The 18,755-nt window shown below is 40.7% G+C and overlaps 1 protein-coding gene across 8 annotated transcripts in view; it reads left to right on the top strand.

Moving 5' to 3' along the window:
• The first annotated feature begins 905 nt into the window (after window positions 1-905).
• The window catches only part of ABI1 (abl interactor 1), a 128,196-nt gene continuing 110,346 nt past the window's right edge, over window positions 906-18,755 (top strand). For 3 of the 8 annotated variants that reach the window (XM_088025782.1, XM_088025781.1, XM_088025783.1), the window contains exon 1: window positions 909-1,164. In XM_088025782.1, coding sequence (XP_087881908.1) covers window positions 1,048-1,164 — 117 coding nt within the window. In that variant the 5' untranslated portion in view covers window positions 909-1,047. Of the gene's footprint in view, window positions 1,165-18,755 lie in introns of all 8 variants that reach the window. The other 5 variants (XM_088025785.1, XM_088025784.1, XM_088025780.1 and 2 more) reach the window with 3 other exon arrangements.

Consider the following 18,755-nt stretch of genomic DNA (forward strand, 5'->3'; position numbering starts at 1 on the left):
GGGAGATATTTGCAAAGAAGAGACAAAGAAAAAGCGATTAGGATGGGATAACACTGAAATTATGTGTATTTATTTTTAAATTGTGAGTCTTTACAGGTACGGAGTATCATTCTTCAACTCATACCCCCAGTGTGTAGTACATTGCTTGGTACAGAGCTGGCAATGATAAATGTTTGCTAAATTTTAAATGAAAAATTGAGGGTGGAGGAATTTTAGAAAGTAAAGCCTGAGTCGCGTTATGTCTGAGAAGAGGAAGTAAAAGTTTGGATTTCTTCATATTCTAGCCCTTCTTTTTTTTTAAAGATTTTATTTATTTATTTGAGACAGAATGAGAGAGAGAGAGAGAGAAAGCACATGAGAGGGGGGAGTGTCAGAGGGAGAAGCGGACTCCCTGCCGAGTAGGGAGCCCGATGCGGGACTAGATTCAGGGACTCCAGGATCATGACCTGAGCCGAAGGCAGTTGCTTAACCAACTGAGACACCCAGGCGCCCTTCATATTCTAGCCCTTCTTAATCCCGTATCAGAATTGGTATCTCTAATTCACTGACATTTCCTAATCAAGCAAATTCTGCCAATTTTCACAGCCTTCTCGGGGAAAGGATTTTATTCTCTAGAGTCACCCTGTGGCGCCACCTGCCGGAGATGTCGGGAAACTTCGCATTTGAACTTTCTCCCTGGGCTGTCCTTTACGCTCCTCCCCGTTCTTTTTCGAGGCTCCGCTAAACGCATGCGCTTTCGGTGGGCCGCTTAGACCGCGAGAGACTACAATTCCCGAAGACCTTGCAAAGGAAAAAAAAATCCCGTGGTCGCGGGGAAGAGGAGGGAAAACGTGAGGGCTCGCGAGAGAACGGGATTGAGGCGGCTGCGCGAAGTGGGTGGAGCGGGGTGGAGAGAGTGAGGAGGAAGAGGAGGAGGTGCCGTCCCACAATACCAGGCGGGAGGGCGGTAGGCGGTTTGTATCCGGGCTGTGAGGTGCTCGGGTCCTCCGCGGACCTTGCTGCCTCTGTCTCTTTAACGCGAGAGGAAGCGATGCAGAGGGGTGGAAAATGGCAGAGCTGCAGATGTTACTAGAGGAGGAGATCCCGTCTGGCAAGAGGGCGCTGATAGAGAGTTACCAGAATCTGACCCGGGTGGCGGACTACTGTGAAAACAACTACATACAGGTGAGGAGCGCGGGCGCGCGGGCGGGCGCTGGCGGGCCGGGCCGAGGATCCACAGCCTGCCGCCCGAGTGACCAGCCCACTGGGCGGGGTGGGGAACTGCCCTAACCTCAGCGGCTGCCTCAGCCCCAACCCCAACCCCAACCCCAACCCGAACCCCCAGCCGGGGAGAGCAAGTGGCCGGGCTGAGGGAGTCGGGCTGCGATACAGGAAGTGGCTGTGGTGGTTGAAACCGATAGAAGGGGAGAGAGAAAATGGGCGAGGGAACCCGGAGCTCGCCGCCGCCGCAGCCCGGCGCCCTCCTGCTGTCCGCCTCCCTTCGGGCTGGGCCCCCCGGGTCGCGCGCTGCCCTCGGCCGCCTTCCATTCGCTGGACTCCTGTGTGGGAGAGCCGCCTGCCCCTCGGTCCCGAGAGGGGTCTTGGACGGGGAGAGGAAAGGGCAGGGACGAGGCACGGGGAGGAGCGGCAGAAGGGAGAGGAAAAGCGGGGTGTGTGTCGGGGGAGGGTGGGGTGGGGGCGATTATGTCAGTTCAACCCAGAGGGTGTGTCTTTTATTTATTTATTTTTTAAAAAAATTTGTCATGAGTCACATTACACAGACCTCCCTGAAGAGAGGAGGAAGCGGGTGGGGAGTGAGGGAGGGCGTGTAAGAGAAGTGAATCTCAAAATTCCTTTAATTGAAGGTTTGTAAATTTGCCTGGCTGTCCGTTTTCATGTCGGGTTTTTTCCCCCTCTCATCATTTTCACTTCCGCCCCACCATCATGTATTCTAGAGGTTGTTAGGACTATCGTTATTATAAAACGTAAATTGTTCTTAACTACTTGGGAAAATCTCTTACTCTCTCTTCCCCAAAAGTTCTTCAACTGTTGTCTTTATAAGTAACTTAAAATAGAACGGTTGTAACTGCCCGTTGCTTATTTTCTGAGGTTTTTCTCTTTCCGACCTAAGTAAATGCATAGAATATGAATCCAGATAGATTATCGAACATATTTAGTCCTAGGACCATAAGATTAAATGTTATTGTAAATTTATTAGGGCATTCTTGAGCCCTTATTTATGACAGATTCTCGTTTTTTATTTTAATAATTGAAAGTGATTTATGTTGTAGTTTGGTTTGTAGATATTTATTTAACTGGGTAAACCAACAGTTTGCTGTAGAAGCAAATAAAGAGCAGGGAGTCCTTTGTATCAATATAATGGCATCAAAAATTGTCTTGTTAGGATAAGACATAACCCAAACGTGTTTTGAAAGAATCGGGTTATTGCGATTCAGAACTTAAGTATTTATAGAAATGCCTCCCATGTGATTATCATTTTTAAGAACCAGTAGTTTTCTGTGTTGGCAAATGCTTTTAGTTTTAGAAGGAGATACTGTTTTCAGAATATTTTGAATATTTCTCAATTTCCATATTAGTAACATTCTATCTTCAGTATCAACAGTAGGAGTTTATCTCATAAACTTCTTCAAGCTTTTACTTTAGTAGGACTTCTGATAAACTTGTTGAATGCCCACCACAGTCTACTGTATTACTTGTTTTTGCAAACTTTGTAGTTAGCCTTTTAGAAAAATATTCTAAAATCTATAGGAACGTGAATATCGTTTTCAAAGAGAAAAGTGGTCTTGTAGTTTCGATGTTAACACATACAACGCGTATGCAAGCTGACAGGAAAAGCCTTAAAATTGAGGTGAATCTCAATTTATCCCCTGATAAGGCTGAAGGTTTTGAAGATTTTGAAAGTCAGTAAAAGCACAGGAAGTTAATTTGCCCCCAATCCAGAAAAGTCATTTCTTGTAGAAGTCAGTAAATAAGTACTTCATAAAAGGGTGGCTTCTTTTGTTTTGCCTGTTGGGAAATCTGACAAATGTATGGTGTGGTAACTGCTATGTGTTGGCAAATGCAAACGTGTTTTAACTTGTCTGTCGACTACTTTTTTTTCAGGTAGTTGTGTGCTCTAAGGTTTTTATTTTTTTCCTCCCTGAGCTTGTTTCTCTTCTCTTGCCACTATCATGTAGCTCTGAAACACTTTTAAACTTTATTGGTAATATTCCTAGTTAAGATAAATCATGGTATTTCTCCTGTAGTCTCTGTTAAACATGTTAGTACCATGGTGCCATAGGCATTGCCAGTGGCCCCAAATTGTTTTTGGTTGTTCTAAACTTGACACCAGTGAGGTATTCTGATTTTCCTGTGGTGGTGGTGGGGGGGGAGGGGGAGATGAAATTCACACATACTGTTTATTTTAGTAGCCTTGAAACCTTGGGCAGCATGATGCAGGCTACTAACTGCCTTCCTGAGATGCTCAGGTGGGGTCAGGCTCAGAAAGGCTCAGAAGATGATGGAGACTGTGGAAGTTGATATAGTAGCTGTCTTTGTGACATGCTGTGCTGCTAACTTTGGTGCTGTGAATAGGAAACAAATAGTGCTAGAAATACCCATTTAGATGTCTTTTGAGATCTTTCTATATCCTTTCTGTGACCCTGATTGGGTTATAACCAACATCCTACGTAAACATGCCACCTCTCAGGGAAAATATGCAGTCACTTGTGTTTTGAGAATTTTTTATACCCAGGATGAGTTAATTTATTGCCTGGGTGATTTTTATCCTGAGAGTTCAGTTTTCGTTTTGTTTTCCTACAGTTTGGAAGTACAGTTCAGCTCAGGTGAGTTGTTTAGCAGACAAGTTCTTTTGGCTATAGTGCAGTTGAGCCTAGAGCACGTTCTCAGCTCGTCGGGTCCTGTTGACTTTAATTATTAAATTGTTTTATTAATAGCAAAACTTCTCAAAAGAGTCTATTATTGTAAAAAGGATGGGGCTTTTGAAATTGCTATGGGGAAATATTCAAAATATAAAATATTTTTTATAAAGACATGAGGAATAATCTTTGCCTTTTTCTGTCTTTAGTTTGAGTTTTTCTGATGGGTCATGTCAAAGGACAATACTCCTCAACTTGCACACACTCTTCTGGCCGGTTCTCTTTGCTCTACTTTAGGGTCTGTATTGCCTTTGTCATGGGAACTGTTTTGAGGAATAGGAAGGTAAGCTAGGTGAAAAGGATTAGAAACTGCTTAAGAAAGGTTTCTCAGCATGCAGATTGCTAGATTGGGGAAAGACATACAAGTCTTCCATACAACTTAACTTGTTAATTTAATTTTTCTGCCTGGCATTCCCCCAATCAGAGCTGCATTTGGGTTAACAAGTATATTCCTTTTTTTTAAATCTGGGACTTTTTTTTTTTTTAAAGATTTTATTTATTTATTTATTTGTCAGAGAGAGAGAGAGAGAGAGAGAGTGATCACAAGCAGGGGGAGCAGCAGAGGGAGGAGCAGGCTCCCTGCTGAGCAAGAAAACCCATGCGGGACTCCATCACAGGACCCTGGGATCATGACCTGAGCTGAAGGCAGACGCTTAGCGATTGAGCCACCCAGGCGACCCTAACAAGTATATTCTAAAGTCTGGGAGTATGAAGTGTGAAGGGGATATCATCAGTGAGCTACTTAGTTTACCTTGTTTTCCTTTTTCCCTGATGTTAGCTTATGCTTATTGCTCATTATGCACATTTGATCTTGGAAGGCAGGTAATTTTTGAGAAGGAATACTTTGGAGTAGGTAAAAGCTAACATTGGTGATACTGTACAATGTATGCCAGTTATAAATAATGTCAATTATTACAGTAATTCTATGGTTTTCTTTTTTTTAACAGATGATCAGTCTGCAGTTCAGAGGCATCAAATACCTAGCCTAAAGTTCCGTATCTTGTATTATACAGTGTCTGGAATCAAACCCAGATTTTCTGATTCCATATTCTCAGTGCCTTTTTTTTTTTTAAGATTTTATTTATTAATTTGACAGAGAGAGACACAAGGAGAGAGGGAACACAAGCAGGGGGAGTGGGAGAGGGAGAAGCAGGCTTCCCGCAGAGCAGGGAGCCCAATGTGGGGCTCGATCCCGGGACCCTGGGACCATGACCTGAGCCGAAGGCAGACGCTTAACCGACTGAGCCACCCAGGTGCCCCTCCTCAGTTCCTTTTAATGAATACTGACTGAATGGGGTATTTACCCTAGTATAGAGGATAAAAAGCTGGTGTGAAGAGGGTACTATAATCGCTTCTATTTATTGAGTACCTACTGTGTCATAGTCTTTGCTGGTTGATTTGTATTCTCTTTAATCCTTACAAAAACTCTCCATGATAGGCAGTATTCTCACAGATGAGGAAATTAGAAGTCAGAAAAGTTAAATGAATTTTCTTTGATTATACAGTTAGTAATTGGCAGTCAGGGTTTCTGCCTAACTCTGAGAGGCTCCACAGGCTACACTCTTACCATATCACACTGTCTCCAGACTCTAATGAGTCTAGAACTCAAGAGACTAATTCAGAAATGTCATGGGAGGGCACCTGGGTGGCTCAGTCGTTAAGCGTCTGCCTTCAGCTCAGGTCATGATCCCACGGTCCTGGGATCGAGTCCTACATCAGGCTCCCTGCCTGGCAGGAAGCCTGTTTCTCCCTCTCCCACTCCCCCTGCTTATGTTCCTGCTCTCGCTGTGTCTCTCGCTGTCTCCGTCTCTGTCAAATAAATAAATAAAATCTTAAAAAAAAAAGAAAGAAATGTCATGGGAGGGGTGCCTGGGTGGCTCAATTGTTAAACGTCTGCCTTCAGCTCTGGTCATGAGTCCTGCGTCGGGCTCCTTGCTCAGCGGGAAAGCTGCTTCTCCCTCTCTCACTACCCCTGCTTGTGTTCCTGCTCTCGCTCTCTGTCAAGTAAATAAATAAAATCTTAAAAAAAAAAAAAAGAAATGTCATGGGATAGATAGACTCTTGTTGGGCAAGTCTAGGAACCTAACAACTATTTAATCGTTTCTTCTGAGTTCCAAGTTGGAAATATAAGAACAGGTATGTTTGTAATTTGGGGGCTTGCCTTCATCACCAAAGTGCTGAATTATGGGAATCAGGCTAATTTTTCATTGAGCTTAGTGGATTCTTTTCCTTTCTATACATCCTTTTCCTTTCTATACATCCTTTCTATACATCCTTAAAACATTGAATTTTTTAAATTCTGATTCAGCTTTGCCATTGTGATAAGAAAATTTGTAGAATAATTAGTGGAAGTTAACAGGGGCGCCTGGGTGGTTCTGTCAATTAAGCTTTGCCTTTGGAACAGGTCATGATCCTGAGATTGAGTCCCGAATTGGGCTCCCTCCTCAGCGGGAAGTCTGCTTCTCCCTCTCTCTCTGCCCCTCCCCCGCTCGTGTTTGTGTTCTCTCTCTCTCTCTCTCTCTCTCTCTCTCTCAAATAAATAAAATCTTTAAACAGTGTTAACAAAAAAGTCTTAAAATATGGTTACTTCTGATTTCCACATGAACTAGGTTCAGGTAAAGACAGTCAAAATGATTAAGGAGATTAGGATGGATTGGAAATGGTGTAATTAGAATTGCGCTTTGCATTTTGAGTACAGCAGGGGCTAGTGAAATTAGAGATCTAGGTTGGAAATCTAAATGAATTAAATAGGCTTTTAGTAATGTACAGTGTGGTGACTATAGTTAATACTGAATTGTGCATTTGAAAGTTGCTAAGAGAATGGATCTTAAAAATTTTCACCACAGGAAAGAAGAAAAAAAATTATAACTGTGTGGTGATTGATGTTAACTAGATTTATTGTGGTGATCATTTTGCAGTATATACAAATACTGAATGATGTGCATGTGAAACCAATGTTACAACAATTATATTTGAAGTAAATACAGGGCTTTTTTAAAAAATACTTTATTTGAGAGAGACCGAGTGAGAGAGTATGAGTGGGGGAAGGGGCAGAGGCAGAAGGAGAAGCAGACACCCCCTTGAGCAGGGATCCCCATGTGGGGCCTGATCCCAGGACCCCGAGATCATGATCCAAGCCAAAGGCAGACGCTTAACCAACTGAGCCATGTGCCTCAGGACTTTATTTTTAAATTTTATTTATTTTTTCAAATCAGGGCTTTAGGTAATTTTATGGCAGATCCTCAATTAGTTGTTAGATTGATCTATACCATGCCACAACATGTTTGTTAATTTATTTTTTTAAAGATTTTATTTATTTGCCAGAGAGAGACACAGCGAGAGAGGGAACACAAACAGGGGGAGTGGGAGAGGGAGAAGCAGGCTTCCGCTGAGCAGGGAGCCCGATGTGGGGCTCGATCCCAGGACCCTGGGACCATGACCTGAGCCGAAGGCAGACACTTAACGACTGAGCCACCCAGGTGCCCCCACAACATGTTTATTAATTGTGTCTCTCTCTGTCAAATAAATAAAATCTCTTAAAAAATTATTTATTTGACGGAGAGAGAGAGACAGTGAGAGAGGGAACACAGTAGGGGAAGTGGGAGAGGGAGAATGAGGGTCCCCGCTGAGCAGGGAGCCCGATGCGGGGCTCAGTTCCAGGACCCCGGGATCATGACCCGAGCCGAAGGCAGACGCTTCACGACTGAGTCACCCAGGTGCCCCAAAATAAATAAAATCTTAAAAACAATAAATAAAACTAATGTCTTCTTCTTTTTCTTTTTGTAACCTTCATACTAGTAAGAACTTTACCTGTGGTGCTTTGATCTAGTCCTGATCTGTTTAGATCCTGAGTTTTAGCATGCTTGTGTCTTTTGGACATCCTAGTCCCTCAGGATGATGACACTTTTTAATTCTTTCTTTGTGCTTCTGCTTCCTCCATTTGGTTCTGATAGCTGAAGAATGCTAATACTTCTTTAGTGGAAGAAAGGTATTTGAACAAATGGAGGTCTGATCTGTGCTTGTGGTTGGAATAACCCTGCCATTTCCAATCCAGCATAATCCCAATTATTTAGAATAAACCTATATATCTGTCTTGAATGAAATTTGTCCTAGGAATTACATCTGTGAGTTAACAGACAAATATATTAGCCAGAAAGGAAGAGCACTAACATTGGGAGAAGAGGTTGAATCAAACATTAGATTATGTAGATGGAATTCCATAAAAATTCCATGTTGGTATGAAAAGTAAGTTTAAAGTAATAGTTAAATGCTAATTTAGGGGCATTAAAAAAGTTTGAAGAGTGCCTGGCTGGCTCAGTCAGTCTGAAAAGCACGCGACTCTTGATCTTACTCTTGAGCTCTGAGTCGTGGCTTTGAGCCCCATGTTGGCTATAGAGATTACTGGGGAAAAAAATAGAAAAAAAAACTTAAAAAAAAGGTTCGAATTTTGGGGGAGTTGTATAGTTTTTCTAATGTCTTTTTGTGTCGATTTTGATCTCCATTGAAATGTTTGATTTTAGAAGAAATAATAGTCAAACCCCAGAACTAGAAACTTTTTAGTCCCCAATTATTTATTAAGACAATATATCAAAAAATAAGGGATTTAAAAAAATATATAGCATTAAGGGGTGCCTGGGTAGTTTAGTCGGTAAGCGGCCAACTCTTGATCTCAGCTCAGGTCTTGATCTCAGGGTCATGAGTTTCCAGCCCTGGGTTGGAGCCCAGCATGGAGTCTACTTAAAAAAAAAAAAAAATTACAGCATTGAGAAGATAAAAAATTTGGAAAATAGTAATTATTGGATTTTATTTTTATTTATTTAAAGTTTTTTTTTAAGATTTTATTTATTTATTTGAGAGAGAGAGAGAGATAGTGAACATGAACACGGGGATGAGGGAGAAGCAGAGTCCTGCTGAACAAGGAGCCCGATGCTGTACTTAATCCCAGGACCCTGGGATCATGACCTGAGCTGAAGGCAGACGCTTAACCGACTGAACCACCCAGGCATCCCTGGATTTATTTCATTTCATTTCATTTATTTGAGAGCAAGAGAGAGTGAGAGAGAGCTTGAGCTGGCAGATGGAGAGGGAGAGAGACAGACTTCCCGCTGAGCAGGGAGCCCGATTCCAGGCTCCATCTCAGGACTCTGGGATCATGACTTGAGCCGAAGGCAGAAGCTTAACCAACTGAGCCACCCAGGCGCCCCTGGATTTCATTTTTATTTTATTTTATTTTTTTAAAGATTTTATTTATTTATTTGACGGAGAGAGCGAGAGAGGGAACACAAGCAGGGCAGTGGGAGGGGGAGAAGCAGGCTTCCGCCAAGCAGGGAGCCTGATGTGGGGCTCAATCCCAGGACCCTGGGACCATGACCTGAGCCGAAGGCAGATGCTTAACCGACTGAGCCACCCAGGCACCTGTGGATTTCATTTTTAAGGGAAATAGCTGATCTGATCAGTAAACATTAATTCCTTAGAAAGGAGACTTGAAATTTTCTATTGAAGTTTTTTAGTGTTACCACTGTGTCAGCTGAAGTTTTCTTAGAAATAGTTCGTAGTAAATTGAAGTTTGTGAAGAAAATCTGAAAGCAAAATAAAACATCCTTAGAAAGATAATGTGTATTTGTTATCAAATAGATTCTAATTTTTTTTAAAGATTTTATTTATTTATTTGACACAGACAGAGCAGGAACACAAGCAAGGGGAGTGGGAGAGGGAGAGGCAGGCTTCCTGCAGAGCAGGGAGGCTGCTGCGGGGCTCAATCCCAGGACCCTGGGATCATGACCTGAGCCAAAGGCAGACGCTTAACGACTGAGCCACCCAGGTGCCCCAAATAGATTCTAATTTTGATATGTATCTGAGCTTTAGCAACTTCAAATGTTGGCAGAATTGTGATTTATGTTGATTAAAGAATATTGGTAGGATTATTTCAAATATAACTTAATGTATAAAGAAACTAATTTAAAATCTTATTTTACTAATAATTAACACAATAATTAAAAATTTATTATGGAAAATTTTAGACATATTCAGAAATGGAGAGACTATATAATGAAACCTTAAATGTTCATCACCCACCTTTAACAGGTATTAACTCATGGTGAGTCTCTTTTTATCTATATTCCTCTTAAATCTCCCTACCATTATTAAAAAGCTTATCTTTTACATATCATTTCATCCATAAATATATTAGTATATTCCACTAAAATGTAAAGGCTTATTAAATCCATTGCATAACTTTTATAAGTAGAGAAAAAAGATAATGAATGTTACTATAATTTACTTGTGACAGAAAGTAAAGAGCTCTAAAATAATATATATATTTACAGTTAACACATTTTTAATTTTTTAAAAAAATTTTATTTATTTATTTGTCAGAGAGAGCACAGGTAGCCTGGCAGATGGAGAAGCAGGCTCTCTGCTGAGCAAGGAGCCTGTTGTGGGACTCAATCCCAGGATCCTGGGATCATGACCTGAGCTGAGCTGAAGGCAGATGCCTAACCAACTGAACCACCCAGGCATCCCAACATATTTTTAACTTATAGTTAATTTTCTTAGTGATTCCTGCCACAGGTTGATTAGATATAGCTATATTATTTGGTTTGTAATGGAAGTTCTTTTTTTTTGAGGATTTGATTGGCTTTATTAAGCAATTCATGAATCTGGGATCATTCCACATAGCAAGTAGGGGGGAGCTCCCAAGTGGAATTTTTTTATTGAGGTATAATTCATATAATATAAAACGGACCATTTTAAAGTATGTAGTTCAATGGTATTTAGTACATTTACGGTGTTGTGCAACCATCACCTTGATCTAGTTCCAAAACATTTTTATCACCCCTCAAAATAACCTTGTACTCATTAAGCGGTTTGTCCCTATCCCTACCCACCTAGTACCTGGCATCCACCAATTTCCTTTCTGTTCTCTCTGAATTTACCTATTCTATATAGTTCATATAAGTGGAATTATACGATTGTTTCTGGCTTCTTTCTCTTCATAGTAGGTATAATATTTTTTGAGACTCATTCATTTTATAGCATTTTATAGCATGTGTTAATACTTAGTCCTTTTTTATGACTGAGTATATGTCATCCATTGATGGACGTTTGAGTTGTTTCTACCTTTTGGCTACTGTGAATGGTATTGCTATAAATATTCATGTATGGTATTTATTTGAGTGCCTCCTTGCAGTTCTTTGGCATATATACACGTAGGAGTGGTTTATAATACTCTTTTGTTGTGAAATATATAACTAAGTTTGCACTGTAGTACCATTATATTGCAGTGTAATGAGGAAATTCCAGGTATGAACATATACTCAGAATTTCATTGTAAATTGATAGAAAATAAGGCTTAGAGCCTAATTTTTCATTTTGTTTTTTTTTAATTTTTTTAAAGATTTTATTTATTTATTTGACAGAGAGAGACACAGCAAGAGAGGGAACACAAGCAGGCGGAGTGGGAGAGGGAGAAGCAGGCTTCCCGTGGAGCAGGGAGCCCGATGCGGGGCTCGATCCCAGGACCCTGGGATCATGACCTGAGCCGAAGGCCGACGCCTAACGACTGAGCCACTCAGGCACCCCTATTTTAGTTTTTAAAGATTTTATTTATTTATTTGACAGCGAGAGACACAGTGAGAGGGAACCCAAGCAGTGGGAGTGGGAGAGGGAGAAGCAGGCTCCCCACGGAGCAGGGATCCTGATGCGGGACTTGATCCCAGGACTCTGGTATTATGATGCAAGCAGAAGGCAGTTGCTTAATGACTGAGCCACCCAGGCACCCCTAATTTTTCATTTTATATATAAGCTTAATTTCCCCCCAATTACCAAAGTAATATTAAATATGGTAATTGCACAAATTTTAAACTTTTTAGAAATATACAATGGCTTAGACAGTTACAAGTTGGTGGAGCTTGTGACTCTTGATCTTGGGGTTGTGAGTTTGAGCCCCATGTTGGGTATAGAGATTACTTAAAATCTTTAAAAAACCACTTCTGTGTACAGCCTTTAAAAAATGTGTTGAAAGTTTATGCTGTATAGTTGGTAAACTCATATTAAGGCAGAAAATATTTCAGTCATAATGTATTTTATTTTTATTTATTTATTTATTTAAAGATTTTATTTATTTGACAGAGAGATACACAGTTAGAGGGGAACACAAGCAGGGGGAGTGGGAGAGGGAGAAGCAGGCTTCTCGCGAGCAGGGAGCCCGATGTGGAGCTTGATCCCAGGCCCCTGGGATCATGACCTGAGCCGAAGGCAGACGCTTAACGACTGAGCCACCCAGGTGCCCCCCCCTGGTTTTTTTTCATAATATATTTTAAAAACTAAAAACATTCTGAAACTTCTGTGAGATTATCTAATTATTAAATCAAATGTGAATTCTTATTCAGAGCTTAAATGAAGCATAGTATGCAAGATGTGCATCTGGATATTCTCAGCTGCTTTTAATTAGAGCAGATTTTTATTTATCTCCTTGAAACTTAAAGGGAACAAAAATACTGTGCTAAAGACAACGTATATTGAAAAAATTCAGTTTACCTTTAAGTCACGTGTTTCCTGAATACTTTATATTTAATTCCTAGTAGTAATTTCTACATGCTGTGATAAAATTGCATTTGATAAATTTTATTTTTCCCTTTTGTGGAAGGGCAAGCATGGTGCTTTTTTTTTTAATTAAGATTTAAAAAATTTTTTTTTAATTTATTTATTTGACAGAGAGAGACACAGCGAGAGAGGGAACACAAGCAGGGGGAGTGGGAGAGGGAGAAGTAGGCTTCCCACCGAGGAGGGAGCCCGATGTGGGGCTCGATCCCAGGACTCTGGGATCATGACCTGAGCCAGAGGCAGCCGCTTAACTGACTGAGCCGCCCAGACGCCCCTGAAATTTTTTTAAGTAATCTCTACACCCAGCGTGAGGCTTGAACTCACAACACTGAGATCAAGAATCTTACTGAGCCAGCCAGGTGCCCCAAGCATGGTGCTTTTTGAGAACCCTTTCTATTTGTGCCATGGGGAATTAATGTCTTCCAGAAAGGTAAACTCGAAATGTATATAATGCATCATGTGGAAAAAGATACTTCTTGGTTCAAATATTAGCAACCTAAGACAATAACAAATACATATTTTAAAAAGTTGTGTACTGGAAAGGGTTTATGAGTGCCATTTTATTTTTTATTTTTTTTAAAGATTTAGTTATTTTAGAGAGAGCATGATGGGGGGGCAGAAGGAGACGGGGAGAGAGAGAATCAGACTCCCTGCTGAGTGCAGAGCTGATGAGGGGCTCCATCTCATGACCCCCAGATCATGATATGAGCCAAAATTAAGAGTTGGGTGCCCATCTGACTTAGGTGTCCCTGTGAGTGCCATTTTAAAATCATGGTTACTACTCAAAAGTGGGCCCTTAACATAGCCCAGCAATCCCACTGTATTTTTCACATCAGTATATTCTTCTGCTCACTGTAAACTTTTAAATTTTCTCTTCCCTTTTAAAATCTCTTTTCTTTCTAATCTTTTATTCCATAAAGAAAATGGTCCTCATTATATGACATGTAATTTCTTAGCGCTACATCTCCAAGCCTACTAGCATCCTTATCCAACTTGTTGTACTTCCTTCTTGTAATGGAGGAGAGATGTCCTTCCTCCTAGCTAGGGTCAGTCCTTATCTTTGCTCTGAGCGCCATTTTCTCTTACCTTTTCAGAAGGCTTACACTTCTTATATATTTCCTTCTCTATTGAATTTGTGCAGTTGGAATCAAAACATCTCAAGTCTTTCCCGTATGAGAAAATTATCCTTTGACTTCATAGAGCCATGTAGTAACTGACCTCTTTTACCTGTGTTGCTTAGAGTTTTTTTTTTTTTTAAGATTTTATTTATTTCTTTGACAGAGAGACACAGTGAGAGAGGGAACACAAGCAGGGGGAGTGGGAGAGGGAGAAGCAGGCTTCCCGCAGAGCGGGGAGCCCGATGTGGGGCTCGATCCCAGGACCCTGGGATCATGACCTGAGCCGAAGGCAGACGCTTAACGACTGAGCCACCCAGGTGCCCCTGTTGCTTAGAGTTTTATTAAAATTATTGTCTACACCTTTCTCCATCCCTCACTTTGCATTTAGTTTTTTTTTTTTTTTAAGATTTTATTTATTTATTTGACAGAGAGAGACACAGAGAGAGAGGGAACACAAGCAGGGGGAGTGGGAGAGGGAGAAGCAGGCTTCCCGCAGAGCAGGGAGCCTGATGTGGGGCTCAATCCCAGAACCCTGGGATCATGACCTGAGCTGAAGGCAGACGCTTAACGACTGAACCACCCAGGCACCCCTGCATTCACTCTTTAACCTGTTCTGTTTTGTTTGTCATCATCACTACTGCACTGAAATTGTGTTCAGTAACTTATAATGTGCAAAATTCATTGAACTCTGTTTAGTTCTCTTTTTTTAATGGTAGACTTTTTTTTAAAGATTTATTTATTTATTTTAGAGAGAGAGGGAGAGAGCATGTGCGTGCACGAGTGGGAGGGACAGAGGGAGAGAGAGTCCCAAGCCCAATGTGGGGCTTGATCTCACGACCCTGAGATCATGACTTGAGCTGAAACCAAGAGTCGGATACTCCACCGACTACTGAGCCACCCAGGTGTGTACCTCTCTGTTTAATTCTCATTTTGTTTGTCTTCTCAGCGTCATTTCACACAATTATTTCCCCTTTTTTGGAAAAGCTAATCCTTTGGCTTTTGTGATGACATTCTTTCCTACTTTCCCTGTTATTCTCTGGCCCCTTGTTCCCCTTTACTTTTAAATATTCTTTTTAAAACTTAACTTTACTATTTTTTAAGGTACTAGGTGTTCCTTTTTTTTTGGAGTGTAGTTAATACATAATGTTAAATTAGTTTCAGATGTTCAAAGTAGTGATTCCAGAGATGTCTGTACATTATGCTATGCTCACTACAGTGTAGTTACCATCCGTCACCATACAGTGCTATTCCAGAATCATTGACTATCTTCCCTATTTGTACCTTTTATCCCTGTGACTTACTCATTCCATAATTTGAAGACTATAGCTCCCACTCCCCTTCACTTATTTTGTCCAACTCCCCACCCTACCTTTATTAAATGGCGTAGTTGATACCTCTGCTTGTTTGAATCACAAGTGCCTCAGACTTAAGATGCTAGAAATTGAATTCATCACCTTTCCCCAGTCTCCTTTACTACTGTCCATTCACTCATTTATTAGAAACCTAGGCATCATTCTTGACTCCATTATGCCTCTTTGTCTTTGTCCTCTCCTCCCAATTCGTCTGTAACAGGTCGTGTTGGTTTGTAAGTATCTCTTAAATTGGCCTATTCCATCTCTACCATCCCAGTGTAAAGCTTAGACAACTGCTATAACTTCTGTCTTTACATCACCACATACCTTCCCCTGATCACATTCCCGTTATCTATACTGTGGCTCAAGTGGTATTTTCAAAAGAGAAATCTGATCATGTCACTCCCTGCTTAAAAATCTTTCAGTGATTCCCCATAAGTATACAATCTCACAGTAACACCTAAGAGGCCCTTTATAGCATAGCTCCTATTTTTCTAGTCTTGCTGCATTCATCCCATTACCCTCATCTTACCAGTTATATTGGCCTTTCAGTTTTTGAAATTTCATTCTTTTCTGCCTTCTCAACTGTCGTTTTCACTAGAAAACTTGTTTCTCAGTCTGAATATTACCATTTGTCAGGTCTTGTAGTTCAGAGAAAATTACTGTACATATTCATTCTTCACTTGATAAAAATTCTTTGAGTACCTACCATGTGTCAGGTACTCTTAGGTCCCAGAGATACTATAGTAAGGCCAAGTACCTACCCTTAGGAAGTTTTCATTATAGAGATGAGGAGACAGACAATAAACACCAAAAAATAAGACTGGACTGTTTAGATAGGGAGAAGTGCTGTTTGGAAAATTAAATGGGAAAACAAAGTGATTAAAAAATGGGCAGAGGACCTGAATTGATATTTTTCTGAAGAAGTTGTGCAGGTGGCCAACAGACACATGGAAAGATGCTCAACATTACTAATCATCAGGGAAATGCAAATCAGAACCACAATGATATCACCTATACCTGTCAGAATGGTTTGAATCACAAAAGACAAGAAATAACACGTGTTGGTGAGGATGTGGAGAAAAAGGAACCCTGTGCACTGTTGGTGGGAATGTAAATTGGTACAGCCACTGTGGAAAACAGTATGTAACTTCCTCAGAAAATTAAAAATAGAAATACTGTGTGATCCAGGGGCGCCTGGGTGGCTCAGTCGTTAAGCATCTGCCTTTGGCTCAGGTCCTGATGGGATCGAGCCCCGCATCGGGCTTCCTCCTCAGCGGGAAGCCTGCTTCTCCCTCTCCCACTCCCCCTGCTTGTGTCCCCTCTCTCGCTGTGTCTTTCTGTCAAATAAATAAATAAAATCTAAAAAAAAAAAGAAATACTATATGATCCAATAATTTCACTACTGGGTATTTACCCAAAGAAAATGAAAACACTAATTGGAAAAGATATATGCCCTCCTGTGTTTATTGCAGCATTATTTACAATAGCCAAAATACGGAAGCAATCAAAATGTCCATTAATAGATGTATGGATAAGGAAGATGTGGTAGACACACACACTCACACAGTGGAATGTTATTCAGCCACGAAAAGGACGAGAATTTGCCATTTGTGACAACATGGATGAACCTAGAGGGTGTAATGCTAAGTGAAATAAATCAGACCAAGAAAGACAAATACCATAGGATTTAACTCATGTGGAATCTAAAAAACAAAACAAATGAGTAAACAAAAAGTGGAATCAGACTTGTAAATACATAGAACAAAGTGATGGTTGCCAGAGGGAAGGGAGTGTGGGCAAAATGGACGAAGGGGAGTGGGAGATACAGGTGTCCACTTATGGAATGAATAAGTCATAGGAATAAAAGGCACAGCGTAGGGAATATAGCTAATGATACTGTAATAGTACCGTATGGTGACAGATGGTAGCTACACTTGTGGTGCACATGGCATAATGTATAGACTTCTCTGGGATCACTGTGTTGTACACCTGAAACTACTGTAACATTGTGTGTCAATTATACTAAAAATATTAAATACAACAGAGCAAATAAACCTAACATTACTCTGACCTGCTTAAAAAACAAAAACAAAAAACACCAGAAAGATACTTAAATGGGGTGATGATACAGAAAATTTGAATTGGAAGGAGGACTTCTTTAAGGAAGTTAGGGAGTGGTACTACGTGGAGGTGACATTAGAGCTGAGACATGGAAGGTAGATATGACATCTTCCATGTGAAGATCTGTGGAAAGGGAAAGATGGGAAAAATCTTTCTAAGGGTAATGTGGCTAGAGGGTAGTTAGTGAGAGGGAGACTGGTAGGAGAAAGGTCAGAAAGATTGTCAGGAGCCAGATTATGTAGGGCCTTGAAGGCCTTGAAAAGAGGTTTGATTTTATTCAAGTTTGTTGGGGTTATCATTAGAGTACTTGATTTACTTTTTTTTTTAAGGTTTTTTATTTATTTTTTTAATTGAGAGAGAGAGAGAGAGAGACAGAGCAGGAACACAAGCAGGGGGAGTGGGAGAGGGAGAAGCAGGCTTCCCGCCAAGCAGGGAGCCTGATGCGGGGCTCGATCCCAGGACCCTGGGATCACGACCTGAGCTGAAGGCAGACGCTTAATGACTGAGCCACCCAGGCACCCCTTGATTTACTTTTTAAAAGTCTCATTCAAGCTACTGAGTGGAAAACATACTGAAGAAGGGAAGGCAAGAGCAGAATCAACCAGCAGGGAGGGTATCCTGGTAGTCCAGGCAGGAAATGAGAATTGCTTATACTTTAGTGTGGGGTGGGGAATTAAGGGGGAAGAGCTTGGATATTTTTAAGGCAGAGCTGGACTGGACTTACTGGTGGATTGCATATGGGGTATGAGGGAAAGAAAGGAATCTAAGGATGACTTCTAGTTCAAAGTTTTTTCTAAGTATGTCAGTAGATGGTAGTACATTTGTGGGAGGATAATCAAGAGTACTGGTTGTTAAGTATGAGATGCCAGTTAGACAACCAGATAGGCCAGATGGTCATTCTGGAGCTTAGGAAAGAGTCAGAGTTGGTGATCAACGTTTAGGAGTCATCACAGAATAGATAAGCACTGTCTCATAATGTAATTTTAAAAATTTTCTAATAGCCACATTAAAAAAAGTGTGAAGAAACAGGTTGAAATTAATTATAATGACCTAGTGCATCCAAAATAATTATTTCAATAAGCAGTTAGCATAGTTAATTAAAGTGATCTTTTAGTTTTTTTTTGGTACTAAGTATTTGGAATCTGATGTATTTTATACTTAACAGCATATCTTAGTTGGGACATGGATAGTGAAAAACTGGGAGGATTAATGACTGGGAAGTGCTGTGGTATGAAAGGATAGTTGGAATTGAGGTACTAGAGTAAGTAAACTGTAGGGATGGAAGTTGTGTGTTTAGAATGTGGGATTTTTGAAATCTAGATTTTTGAAATTGGTGTAATTACTTTGTGATCATGAGAGTTTTTGACTGGTGAAGAAAAAAATGGAAGAAAAAATTGTTTCAGTTCAGGAGGTCAAGTGAGAGGCAAGGGTTTTTGGTGGATTATCTGAGTGTATGTTGACATCACTAAGAAAAATGATATGAATAGTGGTGAATTAGTGAGCCAGATGTTAGAGTCCCTCCAGTGTGATGGATGTTGGTAGGTGACACTTACAAGGAGGTTACTTCCTTAGAGACCTCAGTTTATACCCTGTTAAATGCTCGCATAGAATCCTATATCTTCGGGGTGCCTGGGTGGCTC

The sequence above is a fragment of the Eumetopias jubatus genome, unplaced genomic scaffold (assembly GCF_037043125.1).
Source record: "Eumetopias jubatus isolate StellerSeaLion01/CBP00866 unplaced genomic scaffold, mEumJub1_p1.0 scaffold_8, whole genome shotgun sequence".
Classification (NCBI taxonomy): Eukaryota; Metazoa; Chordata; class Mammalia; order Carnivora; family Otariidae; genus Eumetopias; species Eumetopias jubatus.